We start from the raw sequence: 19770 nt of genomic DNA, 5'->3' as shown, positions 1-19770 counted from the left end.
ACATCTCTACTATAGTATGATATACATCTGTACTTTAGTATGATATACATCTCTAGTATGATATACATCTCTACTTTAGTTTGATACACATCTCTACTTTAGCATGATATACATCTCTACTTTAGTATGATATACATCTCTAATTTAGTATGATATACATCTCTGCTTTAGTATGATATACATCTCTACTTTAGTATGATATACATGTCTACTTTAGTATGATATACATCTCTACTTTAGTATGATATACATCTCTAGTATGATACACATCTCTACTTTAGTATGGTACACATCTCTACTTTAGCATGATATACATCTCTACTTTAGTATGCTACACATCTCTACTTTAGCATGATATACATCTCTACTTTAGTATGATATACATCTCTACTTTAGTATGATATACATCTCTACTTTAGTATGATATACATCTGTACTTTAGTATGATATACATCTCTACTTTAATAGAGATAAACATTTCTAGTAAGCTGCACATCTCTTCTTTGGTAATGTGTGCACCTGTAGTTTACTAAGGTGTGCACCTGTAGTTTAGCAATGCGTGCACCTATAGTTTAGTAAGCTGATGTAGAGGTTTACCAGTGATCTGCTGCAGAGGTTTACTGGAGATCTGTTGCGAAGATTTACCTGTGATCTGGTGAGAAGGTTTACCAATGATCTGGGGCAGAGGTTTACCAGTGATCTGGTGCAGAGGTTTACCAGTGATCTGGTGCAGAGGTTTACCAGTGATCTGGTGCAGAGGTTTACCAGTAATCTGGGGCAGAGGTTTACCAGTGATCTGGGGCAGAGGTTTACCAGTGATCTGGTGCAGAGGTTTACCAGTGATCTGGTGCAGAGGTTTACCAGTAATCTGGGGCAGAGGTTTACCAGTGATCTGGGGCAGAGGTTTACCAGTGATCTGGGGCAGAGGTTTACCAGTGATCGGGTTCAGAGGTTTACCAGTGATCTGATGCAGAGGTTTACCTGTGATCTGGGGCAGAGGTTTACATGTGATCTGGGGCAGAGGTTTACCTGTGATATTGGGCAGATGTTTACCTGTGATCTGGGGCAGAGGTTTACCAGTGATCTGGTGCAGAGGTTTACCTGTGATCCGGGGCAGAGGTTTACCAGTGATCTGGTACAGAGATTTACCTGTGATCTGGGGCAGAGGTTTACCAGTGATCTGGTGCAGAGGTTTACCTGTGATATGGGGCAGAGGTTTACCAGTGATCTGGTACAGAGGTTTACCAGTGATCGGGAAGTTCTCTAATAATCTGGTATGCAGGTTTACCTCTGATCTGACATATAAAGTTTTACTACCTGAACCATTACGGATGGAACGCCAACTCTGCGAGGAACGATCCCCTCACTGTCCCGACCTGTCCAAGTGGCCAGTTAAACAAATCTGGTTCGGGCTGTGTTTATCCTGGACACTAGTTAGCTGGCATGTAGTGACAGCATGTACCCGACCTCTACCTCTGATGTATTCCTGGTGGTGTGTGGTCGTCTCCCCGCTGTAGTGTGCGGGGTTCGACCCCAACACTGCTCCTGCATCACAGTCGCCTTCACACACCCAACTGTTAAATGTCAGTCATGATAAATATACACACATATCTATATAAATAAAAATGAAAATGTTCGTTTGTTCAAAATCGTTTATCTCTGAAAGTTCTTCACCGATTGCGTTGAAATTTTCACACTAAATTGTTCCATTCGCATCCGAGCGTGTTTTTATGCATGCTATATAGATGTCACGTTTGTGACGGGGGAAAAACATGATTTATCGAAAACGTGTTTTTTCTTGCGAGGGAAATCTTCGAAACGTCTTTACTGATTGCTTTGAAATTTTGACACAACGTTGCATTCGAAATGGCACGTGTTTTTTTTTATATACCTACTATATAGATGCTACACCTATGACAGGTAAAAACATGCTTTTTTAAAAAAAGCGCCATCTGTTGGATTTAAAAGCAGCACACGCTGTAATCTCCAAAAGTTCTTCACCGATTGCTTTGAAATTTTGACACAACGTTCCATTTGAATACGCGAGTGTTTTTATATATACCTACTATATAGATGCCACACCTGTGACAGGTAAAAACATGCCTTTTTTGTAAAACAGCGCCATCTGTTCCACGTAATAGCAACACACGTAATACTAAATATGTTACGATTCCAATTCATTGTTTCTGATTTCATTGATAAATTAAATTTTCGTAAATTTCGATTTATTTTCAATTTTATTTAATTATCTTGCGCGACATTGCGTTGGAATTGAGTTGTGTTGTTTACCATACCATTCATTTCGTGAGTATAGTTTATTTTTGTTTTGTTTTTCATTTTTTTCATTTCGTTTTTGTAACTGTTCCTCTTATTTTTCAGTGATGGGAACATCAGATCATTTAATGTTCTCATTTTTCTGATTGGAACACCAGATCATTTGGGAATGAATCAGATGAGGGAGTGAGAAATAATAGGGAGGACGAGTGGGACAGGAGGGGGGATAGTGGGGAGGACGAGGAGGACAGGAGGGGGGATAGTGGGAGGACGAGGGGACAGGGGAGGGGGTAATAGTGGGGAGGACGAAGGAACGGGAGAGTTGGGGATGATAGGGACGAGGGGACGGGGGGAATGGAGAATGGTGGGAAGGACAAGGGGACAGGGGCGGGGAGAATAGTGGGGAGGACGAGGGAATGGGGGAATAGGGAATGGTAGAAAGGACGAAGGGATAGGGTAGGGGGAAATTGTGAGGAGGACAGGGAAAGGTTGCTGCAGCTCAGCAACACGTGGTAGGGTACAGCTCGTATATATATATATTATATATATATATATATATATATATATATATATATATATATATATATATATATATATATATATATATATATATATATATATATATATATATATATATATATATATGTCGTACCTAGTAGTCAGAACGCACTTCTCAGCCTACTATGCAAGGCCCGATTTGCCTAATAAGCCAAGTTTTCATGAATTAATTGTTTTTCGACTACCTAACCTACCTAACCTAACCTAACCTAACTTTTTCGGCTACCTAACCTAACCTAACCTATTAAGATAGGTTAGGTTAGGTTAGGTAGGGTTGGTTAGGTTTGGTCATATATCTACGTTAATTTTAACTCCAATAAAAAAAATTTACCTCATACATAATGAAATGGGTAGCTTTATCATTTCATAAGAAAAAAATTATGGAATATATATTAATTCGGGAAAACTTGGCTTATTAGGCAAATCGGGCCTTGCATATTAGGCTGAGAAGTGCGTTCTGGCTACTAGGTACGACATATATATATATATGAATATATATGCTTGTTCGCATATATATATATATATATATATATATATATATATATATATATATATGTATATATATATATATATATATATATATATATATATATATATATATATATATATATATATATATATATATATATATATATATATATATTCAGCCGAATTGAAAGCAAAGGTTAACAGATTGATCGAAACTGTGAACGCCAAGAAATCCGGACTCCACCTGCCAAAGATTATTGGGGAATACAAACCTGGATAAGCGTCTGGAAATGTTAAGACACACAAGCCTGGAAACCCACTTCGGCCAATCATCAGCCAGATACCCACACCCACGTACAGACTGGCGAAGCGACTCAACGGCTTGCTGACCCCTTATGTCCCTTGCACCTTCAGCCTGAAGTCTCCAAAGCAATTTGTTGACTTACTGCGGGGAACACAGGCCGCAGGGATAAGAGCCTCGTTAAACGTAGAATCACTGTTTACCAACGTACCTGTGGATGAAACAATCGGGATGATAGCGGACAGAGTGTATCGTGATCCGACCTGTACTCCTCTTGACATACCAGAAAACATTCTAAGGAAACTACTCCAAGCTTGTATTAAGGAGGCACCCTTCTTGAGCCCGGATGGGCACATGTATAAGCAAGTAGATGGGGTCGCCATGGGTTCTCCCCTAGGTGTCCTGTTTGCGAACTTCTACATGGGTACTATCGAGCAAAAGGTCTTAGTCGACATGAACTTGAAACCGGCCATATACTGCAGGTATGTTGATGACATTTTTACACAGGTACTTGATGTCAGACATCTGCAGGAGCTGAAGGAGGCATTTGAGCAGAATTCCGTGCTGCGTTTCACTTACGAGATGGAAAAGAATGGGAAGCTGCCCTTTCTAGATGTAACAGTCATGGAAAAGAGCGGAGGTTTCCACACTGCAGTCTACACTAAGGAAACGAGCATAGGAATGTGCCTAAATGCCAACAGCGACTGCCCAGACAGGTACAAGAGGAGTGTTGTTAACGCATATGTCGACCGTGCTCTCAGCCACAGCTCAGAATATATATATATATATATATATATATATATATATATATATATATATATATATATATATATATATATATATATATATATATATATATATATATATATATATATATATATATATATGTGAATATATAATTACTTTATATAAACTTTAGTTTCTACTCATGTACACTCTAGGGTTGGTGTATATAAAATGTAAAAAATAGAGGAAAATTAAGGAGGGAGATTAGCGAATACTCATTGTTCGCTGACGATGTTCTGGACGAAACTACTTTTCTGACTCCTAATGTCTTCATCCCACTCTTTATGTGGTTCTTCCAACAGACGCGACTTAATCTTCCGGCGGGAAAGTGGCCTCTTGGTGGGGTTAAGAGGCGCTGGAAAGGTGATTGCCGTCTCCCTCTCTCATGGCTGCCTTCTAATAGCTGGTGTTAGCAAGAGTGAGAGACCATTGCTCCATTGTGGCCGCCCATGGCAAATGCAACTCAGTGGTGTGCTGCCTGTGAGAGGGCCGGACCTGCTTCCTCTCCAGTAGGTCATTAACGATGGACAGCAGTTTGACCCAGTACCCCCCGATCCTCGGGATGGTACTGGGTCTAACTGGTACTGGTACCACACAATTTTCCCTTCTGCCATGTCAGGAAAATCAACATTTCCGCCATCCACTGGGCCAACATCTAATGTTCCAGACCTACACAGCCTATTTCTCTATCTTCCCTCACCTTCTTATCACCTGGGAGGCAAATCAAGTGGTTTCTTGATTTCTTCCACTCACCTCTTTTACTACTCACAATACAACAGATACAGTACATATTAGAGGAGGTCACTCGGAGGGTAACTTCTCTAATGCAATTCCAGCCCGTTACAGTTGGAGTAACGGGCTGGAATTGATAATTACTTACTTCAGTTCAATACAGTGCCTTTAGTTCAATACAGCGTCTTCAGCCAATACAGTACCTTCAGTTCAATACAGTAACTTTAGTTCAATACAGTGCCTTCAGTCAATACAATGCCTTCAGTCAATACAGTGCCTTTAGTTCAATACAGTGCCCTCTGTGAATCCATACCTTCAGTTCAATAAAGTGCCTTCAGTCAATACAGTGCCTTTAGTTCAATACAGTGCCTTCAGTTCATTACAGTGCCTTCAGTCAATACAGTGCTTTCAGTTCAATACAGTGCCTTTAGTTCAATACAGTGCCTTTAGTTCAATACAGTGCCCTCTGTGAATCCATACCTTCAGTTCAATATAGTGCCTTCAGTCAATACAGTGCCTTTAGTTCAATACAGTGCCTTCAGTTCATTACAGTGCCTTCAGTCAATAAAGTGCTTTCAGTTCAATACAGTGCCTTTAGTTCAATACAGTGCCTTTAGTTAAATACAGTGCCATCAATTCAATGCAGTGCCTTCAGTCAATACAGTGCCTTCAGTTCAATACAGTGCCTTTAGTTAAATATAGTGTCTTCAGTAGGATGATGACATTACGAGGCTCTGGTTTTTCATCTTGAAAAACATAATTTAATAAATGATTCACAACATGGTTTTACAAATAACCGTTCATGTTTAACAAATTTGCGATCATTTTATTCCAGCATAGTTGAGACAGATGATATTGGTAAGGTTAATGATGTTGTGTACCTAGGTTTTAGCAAAGCTCTTGATACAGTGCCACATGAAAGATTGATTAAAATGATAGAGGCTCATGGTATTGGGGGTGCTATATTAAGTTGCATTAGGGCATAACTATACCGAAGGAAACAAAGAGTTAGTTTAATTGGGTTAAAAGTTAAGTCAGAGTGGGAAAATATTGTAAGTGGAGTGTCTCAAGGCTCTGCCCTGGGACCTCTGTTATTCATAATATAAAAACAATTTAGATTCTGGTTTGAGCAGCAATATTTGCAAATTTGCCGATGATACATAAATCTGGAGCGAAATAAGCACGGAAAAAGACTCACTATCACTTCAAGCCTATCTAAATAGGGTTTTAAAATGGGCAAAAGATTGACAGATGCAGTTTAATGCTGACAAATGTAAGGTTTTGAGGCTAGGTAATGATGATAGAGTTACAAGATACGAGGTAGATGGTGTTGAGATTGCGAAGACGGATTGCGCAATGGATCTGGGAGTTATGATTAGTAAGAGTTTAAAACCATAAAATGAACGCATAAATGTTCGTAATAGGACACTGGGATTTATTAATCGAAGCGTTACTAATAAGACACCTGGTGTTGTTCTTCAGCTATATCTTGCTCTGGTTAGGCCCCATGTAAATTATGCAATTCAGTTTTGGTCGCCGTACTATACGACGTTCTTAATCAGTTTCCAGTTGTGGGAGATTTTAAAGGGAAGCATCCAGGCATCCAGGCAGACAGGTGTGGCCGAGTCTGCAGAGTTTCTCACGCTCCTCCGGACAGCAGAGTGTGTTGTATGTCTCTGCTAGACGTGTTCAGACTCATGGATAGGTATATAGAGCTTCTGTAGATTTTTTTGGTGTTGTTTCCAATGTCTTCAGTACCTGTGGATCAATGTCACGAGGCGTCTGAAAATGTGATGGTTAGTACAATGTATTGCTTTACTGTTTTGTTATGTTATGTTCCGTGCAACGAATGGATTGCAATAATTCCATGCAACTATTACACATGTACTTTAAACTCGTTATGTCATTCATCACTCTGACTTCAGAGTTCACGGACCACAATTATAGTTAACACTGTAATAGTGAAGAGTAGTGTGGAAGACCACAACGCTTGAAGAGGTCAAGCTGTGAGCTCCTCACCGTGACGGACACATGATGCTTGAGCGCTCTAGATGGCGGCATATTCCCCCCTCTTCTCTCTAGTACCCCTCTTCTCTCTAGTACCCCTCTTCTCTCTAGTACCCCTCTCCTCTCTAGTACCCCTCTTCCTTCTATTGTTTTAGTTTTTGAGTCAACCTTGTTCTTTGTTTGTTAATGTTGGAGGTGAGTGACTCGCTTTTATTTATGTTAATGAAGGAATGTTGAGGCTTAACGTATTTGCATGTTAGTTAGTTTAGTTCATTTATTATGCACCCCATACCCATCTTGAGGGCGGCAGTGGAAAGGGTTACAGAGGCACATAATGGGCTCAGGGACTGAACCCCACAATTCATTTAGCTAAGCAAGTTACAATCTTGATGAGCTAGTTACAAAATTCCATATAAGTCATCACATCAACAATGGGTTCGAGATCGACCTCAAGTACAGGTTCTAAATTAAGCAACTGACATATGTGGAGAGCTAGTGTCAAAATTTATATGTTTGTCCTGCACACCGCCCCCCATCCAGTGGACAGCGGTGGATAGGTTACAATCACTCAGTTACTACCTACAGTTAGCAAACTGGGGATATTTGGCTAAAATTTCTGGTAGCAGATCATTTTGAATGAAATATTGACACATCGCTGGAACATTGGTTATAGAATTGTCTCTAAATTCACGTATCTTTTCGCACTCCATCACATAGTGACGGAGGGTGTGCGAATAATTTTGTTGACACAGTTTACATTTGGTCAGGTCTACATCAGCAGAAAATGAGAATTCCCAGAGATACTTGTAACCGAGTCTAAGCTGAGCAGTAGTAACATCTAGAAGTCTGCTGATTTTATTGGATGATCCATAGATGTGTGGCTCCTCTTGCATGATAGTATGATGATAGATGGAATTACTGGTGTCAATTTCACTTTGCCTCAGATCTACAAGATCTTGTTGAAGTTCTCGGTGTACTGCCGCCCTCAGATTGCTCATTGACAATCCAAGGTTACACTCAACGGCTCCTTTAAAGGCAGATTCTTTGGCTAACTTATCAGCTCTATCATGCATTCGGAGGCCAACATGAGATGGAGACCACATGAAATGGACTCTGTTACCATCCTTAATAATTTTGTTGTATTTGTGTCTAGCTGCGGACACGAGCATGTTAGTTATGTCTTAAAGAGTTGAGAGCATTTAAGGATGATAAGGAGTCACTTACAATTACACTGCGTCACATCTGCATGTGACGCAGGCACTTCTGCTGGCCCAACCTGTTCCACTCTCTAGCCAGCCTATTCCCCTGTCCATCCAGCCTATTCTACTGTCCATCCAGCCTATTCTACGGTTCATCCAGCTTATTCCACTGTTCACTCAGCCTATTCCACGGTCCACCCAGCCTATTCCACGTACAAAATAACTGAACCCGTCCTCAGGCTAGGCTCGTTAAAACGGCGGCCGAACCCAAAGACGTATACAGCAATTTTTAACGTACTATGTATTAATACAGTTTTCTCTCATGCATAAACTAATATTATTATAATACATTTGAGTTTTATATATATAGTTAGGTGTATGTTAGTTTAGGTTCTGTTAGTGTATGTGTATCTGAAGTCTGCGGATATTAACAGAGTTGTTAATTCGAACAGACGTCGCCAGCGAAGCCCCGTTCGAGAAATAATCGAACGAAAGTTGTCAGTCGTGTGAAGCATTTTTCATTCATAAACGTGAAGTTTGGCGGTTTAATGGACTGAACACTTCACATAAAGGCAGTGTTAAGTCTGCAGACACAATCAATGTTCTCTTCTGTCATGCTAGGGACTCTAATCATTCTATTGATTGGTCTTCGTCTAAAATAATCCTTTCTGCCTCTACTCTACACAGGCGCCTTCTTGCAGAATTAGCTCCAGTATTACACAAAATACTAGTCACAGCTTCGTGTCATCCTTTGCAAATGATACAAAAACCAGCACGAAAATTTCCTCTGTAGAAGACCCTGAAAAACTGCAGCCAGATGATATAATAAAAATATATCAATTGGGCAACTGAAAATAACAATATGTGTAACGGTGACAAATTCCAGGTACTTAGGTATGGTGGAAACGAGGAACTTAATCGAAACACAGGGAGCTGGATACAATTAGACACAATGATAGAAGGAAAGCAACATGTACAAGATCTTGGAACTATGATGTCTGACGACCTGACATTTAGTGAACATAACTGAGGAAATATAGTGGAGGCCAGGAAAATGATAGGGTAGATTATGAGAAAGTTCAAATCCAGAGACCCCACAGCAATGATAATACTATTTAAATGACTGGGAATGCAGAGAACATATACGGCACGTAAAGAAACGATAAAACATCTAACTTATTGGGACCTTCTCAAAGCTCTCAAAATGTATTCTTTGGAAAGGAGATGAGAGAGGTATCAAATAATATATACATGGAAGATCCACGCCAGAGGCTTAGGGCCTCCGCAGGAATATCCCTGAAAAAAAAATACTTGAACGCCAGGTCCCAAATTTGCACAGTAGAATAACAACACACTGGAACGAAAGATGCGAAAGGAACTGCAGAATAGTACCAGTGAAGAGTAGAAGTGCCATAGGCACAATCAGAGAACACTGTCTGAACATCAGAGGTCCACAGCTGTTGAACACCCTCCCAGCAAGCATTAGAAATATTGATGAAATAACGGTGGATGTTAAAGAGGCATTTAAATAAGTTCTTGCATGAAATTCTGGACCAACCAGGCTGTAGTGGATATGTGGGCCTGCGGGCCGCTCCAAGCAAAAGCCTGTTGGACCAAGTTATCACAAGTCAAGCCTGGCCTCAGGTCGGGCTCGGGGAGTAGAAGACCTCCCAAAACCCTCTCCAGGTATGCTCCATGTATGCTCCACAACATGAGCCTTAGTCCTGGCTCTGTTGCTGTTGACTCTTCCCTTTCACCGTACATACTTAAATGATCCAACCTTCTTAACAAACGTGATCTGACTTAAGCCTACCCCTTTCCCCCCCCCCCCTATCTTACCTTTCCTCATGTTCTTACCTCATTCCATTCCTGCCTTTCATCCTATTCTTACCATTCATCTTACTCTTACCCTTTTTCTCCTGCCTGCTACTCATCGCTTACTTCACTCTCTTTCCTTATTTATTTGCTCGTACCTTCCTCTCTTCTCCTCTCTCTATCTCGTCCATGGGATGAATCGAGTCTAAAAATAATCATTGAAGGATTACCAGTTAAAAAAAAAATCTTGTGACTCACAGAGGGTCAAAGCAGTTATCGAACAACAAATGGAAACCCTCTCAAGACCGACAACGACTCACACCTTCACAGACGGATCAGTTGATCAAGAAAGAGGTTCTGCTGGGGCAACAGTTTACACTAACAACCATGAAGCTTACTGGAGCATGAACAGTGGGTGCAGTGGGTTCCACTGGAAAAAAGACATCAGCAAAGAGAGAGAGGAGAGCAACAGAGTGCAAAGAAGAAACAAAGGTGAAGAAATAACACAGCACGCTAAAAAAGCACAGAGTCAGGAGCAGGGTCAGCGAAGTCAGAGTTAGGGGGCATGGGTAAACTGAGTAAAGAAGGAGGGCAAGAAGCGGGAGGACGGACCAGAGGTGGACGAGCAGGGTCTGGAGGAGAAGGAAGGGGAGGAGGACGAGGGGCAGAAAGAGGGGAGCACATCTCAGCAAGGGCAGTAACCGAGATGGAACTGGGGGCTAAAGAAACCCCCCACAGTGGGAATAGGGGGCACCGCCACCGAACTTGGAGGGGAAGGAATGATAGAATCAGAGATAGGGGGTGAAGAAGAAAGCGAAGCTTTCTTACCGACAGGGGAGGAGGAAGGAGAGGAGCCAGGTTTCCGCTTCTGACTCAAATATACGGGCGTCCCAGCAGCAACGTACCGGGCAACAGACTCCAGTGTCTCGATAGGAGAAGAAGAGTGAGAGCGAACAACACAACCATCAGGAGAACGATGGACTTCGGCCCGCACAGTCAGGCGGCGTGGAGAGCCAAGAGACGGAGGAGAAGGACGGGAAGGAGAGGAAATAGAAGACACAGGAGACGTGACAGACTGGGTAGAAAGGAGGGGAGCCCTAGACAGAGAACCAGGAGGGGGGACCCTTCGGGACAGAACGGAGGGAAACAGGGTAGGTGGTGGTGGGCGTGTCCGGGTCTAAGGCTCGGAAACGGTTGTGAGACTGAGGAAGGTGGGAAGGACGAGGAGAGGAAGAGCGCACCACGCGAGCATAGGAGACACCAGCGAAAGAGGGGAGACGACGAACTTGGCGCCGAGCCTCAGGAAAAGACAAACGGTCCCGGTGCCTCAAGTTGAGGACGGCCGCCTCAAGTTTGTAACGAATACACGCACGGGAGAAGGTAGGGTGGGTCTCACTGCAATTGAGGCAGCGGGCCTGAGAAGTGCACTCCAACTTAGAGTGACCCTCGCTTCCAAACAGGGGACAGAGAGAGACAGGACTAGAGCATTTGAGGGTACCATGCCCAAACTTCCAGCACTTACTGCAGAGCCTCGGAGATGGAATATACTCCTGAACGGAGCACCTGGCACCAGCAAGAATGACAGAGGGCGGAAGGGTCCTACCATCAAAGGTAACCTTCACAACCCGAAGAGGCAGACAGCGATGACCACGAGGGGGACGAGTAAATGTATCCACCTGGAGGACAGAATGACCCTGGGCCTCAAGGACATGCTTGATATCCTCGTGGCAGTCCCTGAGATCCCTAACACCGGTCGCAACATGGTGCGGGAGGAGAACAGTGCCCACACTGGCATTCAACCGGGCGTTCTTCGAGACCCGAACAGGGGTTTCACCAAGGCAGGATAAGGCGGCCAAGCGAGTGGCTGCATCCCGAGAAGGAGCAGCAACGACACAGGTACCAAGACGAGTGGGGTTGAAGGTGACAGAGGCATCCACGGAATCGACAAGATGCCTATGAAGGGAAAAATCGTCAGGAGGAGTTGAGTCCAAAGGTTGGAGGTCAAAGTACTTAGTCCATGTAGCAGGACCAAACAAAGCATGGAACGAAGTAGGATGGGAGGGAGTATACGAGAGCGGCCGTGGCGGGTACGGCGATGAGAACCCGTAGAGAGAGATGGGTCGAAAGGTGCAGTAGTCGCAAGAAGAGATGGAGCCGTGCAAGGGGACGAGACGGTCACCACAGCAGGCTTGGGGCTCGACCCAACCACAGAGGAGGGAGGGGAGCAGGGAGGAAAAGTCCGGTCTGGGGCTAAACCGGGCTCTGTAGCGGAGGCTACAGATCCCGGTCTTCCAGGACGGTCCGACTCAGGGGCCTGGTCGCCCACCCCATGAGCCTGGTTAGGAGTAGTCAAGTCGTCATCCATATAGCAAACCAATATATAAGGGATGGGACCCGGAACCAAGGGATACCACCTACCAGGGCAGCCAGGGAGGCCGAGCGCGGGCCAGTGCAGGAAGGGTGTGTCGTCCCCAGCGGAGCTCCCCCTTTTCAACAGGGGAGTCCTACTACTTCGTTCACTCTCCCACACTGGTGCTAAGACCCCAGTCCCCCAATCGCCCTAGCCTGGACACCCAACCCTCCACTCAGGGCGGCCTCTCACAGGCGACCCCCTCCAGGGGGGGTGGTCCGATGGCTCACGAGGCCCCTACATGGTGTCCTTCAGCACGTACACCACCCAAAGAGGGGGCACAGGCAACCCACACCTGTCCCAGGGAGGTGTTCGTGAGCCCCTCACCACGGCAAGGAGGCACCACGGAGGGGGGTAGCGCAAAAAGCATTACAGGGGGCACAAAAGGTCTTTATCAGACCTCATCTTAGATTATTACATAAACAATTTCATCTATCCTTCACACCTTATAATTACAATGTCAGCTAGTTACAGAAAAAGTGCTATTTCAAGAGCTATATATTTACAGTAAGTCATCATACATTAATGGTAGGTCTTATCGCTAATAGATAATAGTTTGATTAATGGAGATATTACAGAGTCATAGGGGAGCTTCTGTTTATTATTAGTCTTCACAATACACTACTTGTTTCTGAATCTCATATGTCGTTCATCTACTGGAAGTGAAATATGGATACAGTGCAAGGATTTAAGTAATTTATCCATGGTAATAAGATAGGTTGCTATATCATACGGAGTGAGCTCAGATTTATCTATAAATGGCTGAATTTTACTACAATCCAAGATATAGTGTTCGAGTGTGTGTCCCTGTCTTTGTCCATACACTTTACACTTTACTTCATCTAGATCCCTATACATGCCGAACTGTCAGAGATACTTGTAGCCAAGTCTTATACAAGCTGTGACAACATCTAGTTAGTGTACTTGCTTTGTTACTTGCCCTATACACATGTTTTTCTTCACACATTTCATTGTGATCAACAATGAACCTACTAGTTCCAGTTTACACTGTTCTACTTTCTTCAAATTCATCCAGGAGTTCTCGTCTAATGACACTTTTATGGGACCTAATTGATAACTCAAGATTTCATTCAATACTGTCTTTATTTACTGCAGCTTTAGCAAGGGCGTCAACTTTGTCATGTTCCTGCAGGCCAATGTGAGAAGGAATCCCCTTCTAGAAAGGGGATTCCATTACAAAGCACCATCCTGCTTTGTAATGTCCCACACTCTGCGGTCTCACTCATTCTGACTGTCTCCTCCGGCAGGAGGAAATCCAAAAGATGACGTCAACCACTTTCTCCATCACCACACCTCAACAAGCAATCCCACTAACGGTCGAATTATCAGTCTTACCCTGGAATTCCGCATTCCCTCCCCATCGCCCTGGAGACGCTGCACTCAGCCTCTGAACACACCACCTCCGGCCCAGCCTGCAGCCTCCACCAAGATCACCCTTCTACCTGTTCTGGTTCACCTCGCCGACCAAATGGAGGGCATCAACATTGCCTGCCACATCCACGTCATTAACAGGCTGCTCGTCGAAAATAGACTTTCGACAGCTGCTGTACCCGATGACCTTTTTCTAGCTTCCTCAACTGCTACTGGACTCTCTGCCCCCAGGAGATCCCTGAGGCAGTCGAACCCCAGGGAAGCCCTCATCGTCCGGCCACAGCTACTCTGCAGTCCCCAAGCTTGTCCTACTGGCAAGGACGGCAGCAGCCCCCAGGACAGCTGACCAGGACGACCCCGAGGACTCGACCGACTTCGAGGACACGAAGGACTCCGAGGACTCGACTTACTCCGAAGACAAACCCAAGGAAGCTGATCACGATGACTCGACCAACTCTGATGCTTCAGGCGATGTCACCAGCTCTTCTGCCCGTCGTATGGCTGCTTGGGCACCATCTCACCCTCGGGATCCCACACCGGCACCAGCCAGACTGACAGGCTCCCATGCTGCCTCCTCCGGCGTATATCTGACATGGCCGCGTAATTTCCAAGACAAACAGCATAACTCCACAATCCACAACGACTACTGGGAACTCAAGTGCAGGGAACTCAACCCCTGAAGATTTAGTTAGGTGAGTACAATAAGGTGAGTAAACATGCACACACACACATGCACACACACATAACAGGACACTGGAGAGTAGAGAAAGATACCAGAATGCCAGGAATGAATATGTCAGGATGAGAAGAGAGGCAGAAAGACAATACGAAAATGACATCGCAAGGAAGGCAAAGACTCAGCCTAAATTGCTGCATAGCCACATCAGGAGAAAAATAGCAGTAAAGGAACAGGTTATGAAATTAAGGATAGGGGAAGAAGGATTCACTACAAACGACAAGAAAGTATGTGAGGAACTGAATAAGAAATTCCAGGAGATCTTCACCTTAGAGCAAGGAGAAATCCCAGAAATAAGAGAGGGAATAGCTAACCAGGAACCACTGGAAGAGTTCGAGATTACCAGCGAGAAGTAAGAAAGTTTTTACTAGAGCTGGATGTGACAAAGCCTATAGGCCCAGATGGAATCTCCCCTTGGATACTAAAGGAAGGAGCAGAAGAACTGTGCCTACCACTCTCCATAGTGTATAACAAATCACTGGCAACAGGGGAACTGCCAGAAATTTGGAAAGCAGCTAACGTAGTCCCGATATACAAGAAAGGGGATAGACAGGAGGCACTGAATTACAGCTAGTGTCCCTAACCTGCATACCATGCAAGCTGATGGAGAAGATTGTGCGAAGAAAGCTAGTGGAGCACCTGGAGTGAAAGAACTTTGTAACACAGCATCAGTATGGGTTCAGGGATGGTAGGTCCTGCCTCACAGGGTTACTTGAATTCTAATACCAAGCAACAAAAATAAGGCAAGAAAGAGAAGTGTGGGCAGACTGCATATTTTTGGATTGTAAGAAAGCCTTTGATACAGTGCCACACAAGAGGCTAGTGAAAAAGCTGGAGATGCAGGCTGGAGTGAAAGTGAAGGTACTCCATTGGATAAAGGAGTACCTAAGCAACAGGAGACAACGAGTCAGTGTGAGGGGTGAGGTCTCAGATTGGCGAGATGTTACGAGTGGAGTCCCGCAGGGCTCAGTCCTTGGACCTATACTGTTTCTGATATATGTAAATGATCTCCCAGAGGGTTTAGAATCGTTTCTCTCAATGTTTGCCGATGATGCAAAAATTATGAGGAGGATTGAAACTGGGGACGATAATAGTAGGCTACAAGATGACCTAGATAGACTGAGTGAATGGTCCAACAAGTGGCTGTTGAAGTTCAACCCGAGTGTATGCAAAGTAGTGAAACTAGGCAGTGGAAACAGGAGGCCAGACACAGGATACAGAATAGGAGATGAAGTACTTAATGAAACGGACAGAGAGAAAGATCTAGGAGTTGATATCACACCAAACCTTTCCCTTGAAGCCCACATAAAAAGAATAACGTCTGCGGCACATGCGAGGCTGGCTAACATCAGAACAGCGTTCAGGAACCTGTGTAAGGAATCATTCAGAATCTTGTATACCACATATGTAAGACCAATCCTGGAGTATGCGGCCCCAGCATGGAGCCCGTACCGTGTCAAGCACAAGACGAAGCTGGAAAAAGTCCAAAGGTATGCCACTAGACTAGTCCCAGAACTAAGAGGCATGAGTTACGAGGAAAAGCTGCGGGAAATGCACCTTACGACACTGGAAGACAGAAGTGTAAGGGGAGACATGGTCACAACCTACAAAATCCTCAGAGGAGTCGACCGGGTAAACAAGGATAAACTATTCAACACGGGTGGGACGCGAACAAGGGGACACAGGTGGAAACTGAGTATCCAAATGAGCCACAGGGAAATTAGAAAGATCTTTTTCAGTGTCAGAGTAGTTAACAGATTGAATGCACTAGGAAGTGATGTGGTGGGGGCTGACTCCATACACAGTTTCAAATGTAGATATGATAGAGCCCAGTAGGCTCAGGAATCTGTACACCAGTTGATTGACAGCTGAGAGGCGGGACCAAAGAGCCAGAGCTCAACCCCCGCACGCACAACTAGGTAGCACACACACACACACACACACACACACACACACACACACACACACACACACACACACACACACACACACACACACACACACACACACACACACACACACACACATCGATATAGATGTTGAACTGACCAGGTTCTCTTTTACAGTTTTACTCTGGGTGAATGCTGAGTGTTGCTGGCGGGAGTCGACCTCTGGCGTGGAAAAGTTTCGACTATTCCTCCGGCTGTTCTCATTGTTTTATTCATTCGCTGTAAATCTCAGTCATAACGATTGGGCCGGACCTCGGGCGGTGGCATGGCGCTCTGAGTGACTGGTGACTTGTCGTGTTAACTGACTCTGAGTGACTGGTGACTTGTGGTGTCAACTCACTCTGAGTGACTGGTGACTTGTCGTGTCAACTGACTCTGAGTGACTGGTGACTTGTCGTGTCGACTCACTGAGTGACTGGTGACTTGTCGTGTCAACTCACTCTGAGTGACTGGTGACTTGTCGTGTCAACTCACTCTGAGTGACTGGTGACTTGTCGTGTCAACTCACTCTGAGGGACTGGTGACTTGTGGTGTCAACTCACTCTGAGTGACTGGTAACTTGTGGTGTTAACTCACTCAGAGGGACTGGTGACTTGTGGTGTCAACTCACTCTGAGTGACTGGTGATTTGTTGTGTCAACTCACTCTGAGTGACTGGTAACTTGTCGTGTCAACTCACTCTGAGTGACTGGTAACTTGTTGTGTCAATTCACTCTGAGTGACTGGTAACTTGTGGTGTCAACTCACTCTGAGTGACTGGTAACTTGTTGTGTCAACTCACTCTGAGTGACTGGTAACTTGTTGTGTCAATTCACTCTGAGTGACTGGTAACTTGTGGTGTCAACTCACTATGAGTGACTGGTGACTTGTGGTGTCAACTCACTCTGAGTGACTGGTAACTTGTTGTGTCAACTCACTCTGAGTGACTGGTAACTTGTTGTGTCAACTCACTATGAGTGACTGGTAACTTGTGGTGTCAACTCACTATGAGTGACTGGGGGTTGTGTTGCCTATGAATGTTGGGGTCCAATCAGTGGAGGTCATCGGGTCATGTCATTCACATGTGACCGCTGGTAGTCAGTTGAGGCTCCATGCCAGGTGAGTCAAAATTCCGTTTTTTTTTGTTTGTTTTTTTGAGACTGCATATGTGTCATAGCTACAAAAAATTTTACACATTCACTTCCATGTTAAAATATTTTAAATGTTTTGGAAAAAATAACTTTAATGTTTTTTTGTGGCCCACGTATTATATGTATGTATGTATCTATGTATGTATGTATGTATGAATGTATGTATATGTATATATATATATATATATATATATATATATATATATATATATATATATATATATATATATATATATATATATATATTTATATATATATATATATATATATATATATATATATATATATATATATATATATATATATATATATATATATATATATATATATATATATATATATATATATATATATATATATATATTAGTATATTTTGGTAGCAGTCTTTCCTGTAGACATATATTATTAAATATGACCGAAAAAGTAAGATTAATAATTCTAACACGAATTTTCTCAATCTTTCGTACATTTCTTTTCACTGTTGGAGGTAATTCAAAAATCAATTCTCCAAAATTCATTTTTATTTCTAGTCTCTGACGCGACACGAGCGCGTTTCGTAAAACTTATTACATTTTCAAAGACTTTAGTTTACAAATACACAACTGAATAGAACTTACGCATCTCCGATTTTGTTTATATCTACATTTGAGTGAGGTGGATGGGGTGAGGTGGCATTAATAGGGTATTAATTTCATCAACAGAAGACAGAACACGAAACAATGGGTATTGAAATGGAAGTGATTGTAGAAAGCCTATTGGTCCATATTTCTTGATGCTTCTATATTGGAGCGGAGTCTTGAGGTGGGTAGAATATAGTTGTGCATTAATTGGCTGTTGATTGCTGGTGTTGACTTCTTAATGTGTAGTGCCTCGCAAACGTCAAGCCGCCTGCTATCGCTGTATCTATCGATGATTTCTGTGTTGTTTACTAGGATTTCTCTGGCGATGGTTTGGTTGTGGGAAGAGATTATATGTTCCTTAATGGAGCCCTGTCGTTTATGCATCGTTAAACGCCTAGAAAGAGATGTTGTTGTCTTGCCTATATACTGGGTGAGAAACTGAGAAACTCTCCAGACACAAAGCAGAACGCTTTAAAAGAGACCAACGTCGTCTATGCCTTCAAATGCCCACTTGGGGACTGTAAGCTCCAAAAAACCCAGTGTATAGGCAAGACAACAACATCTCTTTCTAGGCGTTTAACGAAGCATAAACAACAGGGCTCCATTAAGGAACATATAATCTCTTCCCACAACCAAACCATCGTTAGAGAAATCCTAGTAAACAACACAGAAATCATCGATAGATACAGCGATAGCAGGCGGCATGACGTTTGCGAGACACTACACATTAAGAAGTCAACACCAGCAATCAACAGCCAATTAATGCACAACTATGTTCTACCTACCTCAAGACTCCGCTCCAATATAGAAGCATCAAGAAATATGGACCAATAGGCTTTCTACAATCACTTCCATTTCAATACCCATTGTTTCGTGTTCTGTCTTGTGTTGATGAAATTAATACCCTATTAATGCCACCTCTTGTTCTGTCTTGTGTTGATGAAATTAATACCCTATTAATGCCACCTCACCCCATCCACCTCACTCAAATGTAGATATAAACAAAATCGGAGATGCGTAAGTTCTATTCAGTTGTGTATTTGTAAACTAAAGTCTTTGAAAATGTAATAAGTTTTACGAAACGCGCTCGTGTCGCGTCAGAGACTAGAAATAAAAATGAATTTTGGAGAATTGATTTTTGAATTACCTCCAACAGTGAAAAGAAATGTACGAAAGATTGAGAAAATTCGCGTTAGAATTATTAATCTTACTTTTTCGGTCATATTTAATAATATATATATATATATATATATATATATATATATATATATATATATATATATATATATATATATATATATATATATATATATATATATATATATATATATATATATATATATATATATATATATTTATATATATATATGTCGTACCTAGTAGCCAGAACGCAC

General features: G+C 42.9%; 1 protein-coding gene across 1 annotated transcript; it reads right to left on the bottom strand.

Moving 5' to 3' along the window:
* Nucleotides 1-565: 565 nt before the first annotated feature.
* On the bottom strand, nt 566-10259 carry LOC138368808 (uncharacterized). The gene is made up of 2 exons (XM_069331510.1): nt 10183-10259; nt 566-1271 (listed from the first exon to the last, which is right to left on the bottom strand). Exons 1-2 carry the CDS (start codon nt 10257-10259, stop codon nt 566-568), a joined length of 783 nt encoding a protein of 260 aa, XP_069187611.1.
* Nucleotides 10260-19770: the final 9511 nt, after the last annotated feature.

The sequence above is a fragment of the Procambarus clarkii genome, chromosome 3, assembly GCF_040958095.1.
Source record: "Procambarus clarkii isolate CNS0578487 chromosome 3, FALCON_Pclarkii_2.0, whole genome shotgun sequence".
Classification (NCBI taxonomy): domain Eukaryota; kingdom Metazoa; phylum Arthropoda; class Malacostraca; order Decapoda; family Cambaridae; genus Procambarus; species Procambarus clarkii.
This window is presented reverse-complemented; position numbering and strand designations above follow the sequence as displayed.

What these genes read in the sequence shown, in the direction of transcription:
- LOC138368808 (XM_069331510.1), bottom strand. Translation starts at nt 10,259, where the DNA reads ATGAGTAGCAGGCAGGAGAAAAAGGGTAAGAGTAAGATGAATGGTAAG. An exon ending in AAAGGCAGGAATGGAATGAG is followed by an intron (nt 1,272 to 10,182) that starts GTAAGAACATGA and finishes CCTGCATACCAG; the next exon opens with ATTATTAGAGAACTTCCCGA.